The following is a 4,364-nucleotide window of genomic DNA, read 5'->3' on the forward strand; positions in this document are numbered from 1 at the left end:
AGTCACACACACACCTAAATTCATTAAGTCCCCACACTCTGCTCTCTCTGGTTTCTGACACCTACCACCCATGGTCCTTTTGGCACCCTTGTTCTTGTCTGATGGCTGCATTCCCATGTACACGTCGGGCAGAAGAGAGAGAACTTCACTCAAGAAAGAGGTAGGAACAGACAGAGTTTAATGGAAGACAAGACAAACTGTATAGATCAGGTGCAGGGCAGTACCAGATAAATGTGTAGTTCACTAGCCCTTTCAATCTCCTAACCCCTTGTTCTCTTCCCACACTCGTCCCACCTTAAATCACCCAAATTCCCTGTTTTCCTGCCTTTGGAACCTCCCTAAGCATCCCTTAAGAACACTTCTGCAATCCAAAAATGCTTCTCCTCTACATAGTGTGTCCGACAGCCCTAGCAGCATTAGGTACAATAACAGATAATTAGAATTACTGTCCAGAAATGCATCGTGACTGAGGGAAAAGCTGCGCTGTTGCATGGGCAATGGCATCCTTCAGGACCAGCACCACAAGCTTGTTTCTAAGGCTGTAGATGAAAGGGTTTAAGAACGGGTACAGGACAGTGTTCAGTAAAGCCACAAGTTTGTTGGTCTCCAAAGAAACACGTTCCGAGGGATGGGAATAGAGATCAAGGCAGCTTCCAAATGCAATGGCCAAGCTGGTGAGATGGGAAGAACAAGTAGCAAAAGCTTTTTTCCTCCTGGAAGGCATGCGTAGAATACAGAACAAGATGCACACATAAGATGACAGAGTTAAACACAATGAACCCAGCAGAATGAAGAGGATCAAAACGGAGCCTATTCTCCAGAGCAAGTTGGTGTCAGAGCAGGACAGCTGGAACAAGGGGGAGTTGTCACAAAAAAAGTGCTGGATCTTGTTTGAACCACAGAAAGTGAGCTTTGAGAGCAGTACCAGGTGGTAACTCATGAATGTGAAGCCTGCGACCCAAGCAGCAACAACCAGGAGCATGCAGAGCTGCTGCGTCATGATGGCAGCATAGTGCAAAGGCTGGCAGATGGCAAGGTAACGGTCAAAGGACATGACCACAAGGAGAATCAACTCCGTACATCCCAGGGCAAAGTAGAAATAGGACTGGACAAAGCAGGCACTTACAGAGATTGTTCTCCTGCCAGAGCTCAGAATCACCAACAATTTGATGCTTGTGCAGGATGTAAAGCAGATTTCCAGGAATGCCAGATTGCCAATGAAAAAGTACATAGGGATTTGCAGGCGGTTATCCACACACACGAGGAAAATGATGGTTGCATTCCCCATCACCGTTGTCAGGTAGATGAGTAGAAAGACCAGAGAGAGAAATAGCTGTAGCCTTTGATTAAGCCCTGAGAAACCCTCGAGGATGAATTCAGTAACGACAGTTTCATTTCCTTGTCCCATGGCCAACTCCAGTTTATCTGACTGTCACAGTCTGGATGGAAGACTTTATCCTTCCTTTTCTTCTCCCTTGCTGGCAGGCCTTCTGTACATCACAGACAAAGATATTGCAGAAGCGCATCTGTCACACATTCTCTCCTGCTGCTATTCTGCACACTAATGCAGTTGTTTCCAAAGAGTTTCTAATTGTTATTACTATCCAACATCCTAATCTAAATGCCATACATTTTGGAAGGGAAAAAAAATTCACCTTCAAATTCTTAAGGATGGCCATATTAGAAAATAAATAAATAAATAAAAATTAGGAGGAGCCTCTCAAAAGGTACTGCTGTGCAGATACTTCAGGCTGAGCAACTTAACTTCCTCCCATACAGTCCATGCAGAGTGAGAGAAAGGTGGAAGAGATGGATAAGCTTTATTTTGCAGGGCATCTATAGGCTGGCTCTTGTTTGATTGGTGAGCGAGCTTGGGGAAAACAAATTCTCACAGGCACAGCAGAGAAACAGATGGAACTCATTATTGAAGTCTCACAACTCTGGTGTCACTGGTAAATTATCCTCTTCTGAAAATCAACATAAACGTTTAACAGAAAGAAGCAGATCTAAAACACAGGCAATCAAGACTGACTTTTCCTCCCTTACCTTTCAGTTTAGGTTTAGACATAGAAAGAACTGCAGCAGATGATTCCAAAAAGAGAACACCTCAAGATGCAAGGGTGGAGGAGGAAAGCATGGGTTCGAGCAGTGAAGCAGAATTTCTGCACAGACCGTGTTGTTCCCTCAGGCTCTGTCTCAAGGCAGAGTGGGCACTTGCACAGAAGTAACATGGGAAGTACAGTAGTACTCCAGTAGTACTGGAGTACATGGGAAGTACAGTAGTACTCCACACTTGAATTGACAGTTCAGCTTGGGGCTAAGACCTCAGGTACCCTGGCTTCCTGTCTGCCTCTAGTCTGGCATAGGCCAATGTCTGCAATAGTTCATGCCAGAGGGTGCACAGGGAGGGCAGCAGGGGGCCCATCTTCTCTGTTCCAGGAGTAAACAAATACGGTGACCACTTGCCACAATGGTAGGACTGAGGTGGGAACCGAGACCAGAGGGGCCACCAGCTTCCCTCAGCAGACCTGCTGAGGAGTGGAAGTGCTGCTCAGACCTTCAGCTGTGAGAAACTTCAGAATCTGGAAGCCCTGCTGGAGCCTGAGGGCAGAGCTGGTTGTTGTGAGTGCAAGTGTGCTCAGCTTGGTGACATTTTTGAGGAAACGTCAAGGTTGCAAGAGAAAATCACCAGACAGCATAGGAATCTGAGCAAGAGATGAAAGCATGGTGCTGTACACTGACATGAGCAGACCGACTGCTCTGCTTTATGTCCCCGCAAGGGGAAGAAGCTAAGCTGGTGTCCAACCCTGCGGTGACAGACCGCAGTAGCAGGCAATACAAGGGAAACTAGACCCTCATCTCTGCTTGGAGCAGAAGGATTCTTCCCCTTGCCCCAAAGGGGCCATTCTTCCCCACTGAGCAGCGCCAGGTGTGCACCTAGCACTTGGCAACAACCAAACATCAGTGTGAGATTGGCACTGACTGAGCTGAAACCAGGACACTGGGATGGCGTAGCGCAGTGCTAACTCAACTTACAGAAAAACGTCTCATGCATTTTGATCATGTCTCTCTATTAGACTTCTACAAGGCCTATCTTTCCAGAGGGAAGTATCCCTCACTTAACAATTGACACGTGTTTTGCTTCAGTCTTCACTGCTGACTGCTCTGCGCACAGCTCTTGGGAGGATGGTTCTGAAGATGGGAACTGGGGGAACAATACCCATCCTGCTGTAAGTGAAGCTTTGGTTTATGACCACCTGATTAACATGAATATCTCTAAGTCTGTGGATCCCTACAAGATGCATCCCAGAGTCTTGAGGAAATTGGTTTATGTGCTCTCCGTGATATTTTGGAAGTCACGGCAGTCAGATGAAGTCCCTGGTGACAGAAAAAGGGCAACATCACACCCATTTTTAAGAAGCGTAGAAAGGACCACGCAGGGATCTACTGACTTGTCAGCCTCAATGCTGTGTTGGAAAAGATCACGGAGCAGATCTTCCTGGAGGCTGCACTAAGGCACATGGAAGAATGGGACGTGATATGGGAGAACTAGCATGGTTTCAGCAAGGGCAGGTCCTGCCTGACCAACCAAGGGGCCTCCTGTGATGGAGTAACTGTGTCAAAGGAGAAGGGAAAAGACACTGATGTCATCCATCTGGACTTCAGTAGGAACTTTGGGATGGTTCCCCACGACACCCTTCTCTTCAATTGGAAAGATACAAATTTGATGGGTGGACTGTTTGTTGGACAAATAACCGGCTGCAAGACCAGTCCCAGAGAGTAGTAATCAGTGGCTCAATGCCTGGATCAGATCAGTGATGAGCGATGCCTGTCATGAATAAGTACTGGGACTGGTGCTGTTTAATGTCTTCATCCATGACACTGACAGTGGGATTGAGTGCACCCTCAGCAAGCTTGCGGATGGGTCCTTGAGAGGGCTATAAACTAAGTATGAAGAGGGAGAGGGGGGATAGTGAGCCTTCCCATCATAAGGTGTGGGATGGCATAACGGTAGTAGAGAGGTGTTACCCTTTCAGGGAGTAACAAGACCAGCTGCCCAGCTGCAGTGCCTCAACACACAGCTTGGGAAACAAAGAGGAGGAGCTCGAAACTACTGTGCTTCTTGAAAACCATGATATAGTTGTCACTGAAACTTGGTGAGATGATTCCCATGACTGGAGTGCGGCTATTAATGGCTGCAAGCTGTTCAGAAGGGACGGGTGAAGAAGGAGGGGTGGGGGTGATGCTATCTACACCAGGAAAGGAATAGAATGTGAAGAGCTATCCCGAAAGAACAGTCATGAGTAAGTTGAAAGCCAGTGGATGACAGTTAGAGATGGAGGCAGTGAAGGAAGCCTTGTGAT

General features: G+C 47.2%; 1 protein-coding gene across 1 annotated transcript; it reads right to left on the minus strand.

The window, feature by feature from the left end:
- Nucleotides 1-274: 274 nt before the first annotated feature.
- Nucleotides 275-1,957, minus strand: LOC112533554 (olfactory receptor 6M1-like). The gene has a single exon (XM_040648889.1). It carries the CDS (start codon nucleotides 1,406-1,408, stop codon nucleotides 443-445), a length of 966 nt encoding a protein of 321 aa, XP_040504823.1. The 5' UTR covers nucleotides 1,409-1,957; the 3' UTR covers nucleotides 275-442.
- Between the last annotated feature and the right edge of the window lie 2,407 nt (nucleotides 1,958-4,364).

The sequence above is a fragment of the Gallus gallus genome, chromosome 16 (genome assembly GCF_016699485.2).
Source record: "Gallus gallus isolate bGalGal1 chromosome 16, bGalGal1.mat.broiler.GRCg7b, whole genome shotgun sequence".
In the NCBI taxonomy this organism is placed as follows: Eukaryota; Metazoa; Chordata; class Aves; order Galliformes; family Phasianidae; genus Gallus; species Gallus gallus.

Bases quoted from the DNA above. Each gene is read 5' to 3' on its own strand.
- LOC112533554 (XM_040648889.1), bottom strand. From the start codon at position 1,408: ATGGGACAAGGAAATGAAACTGTCGTTACTGAATTCATCCTCGAGGGT.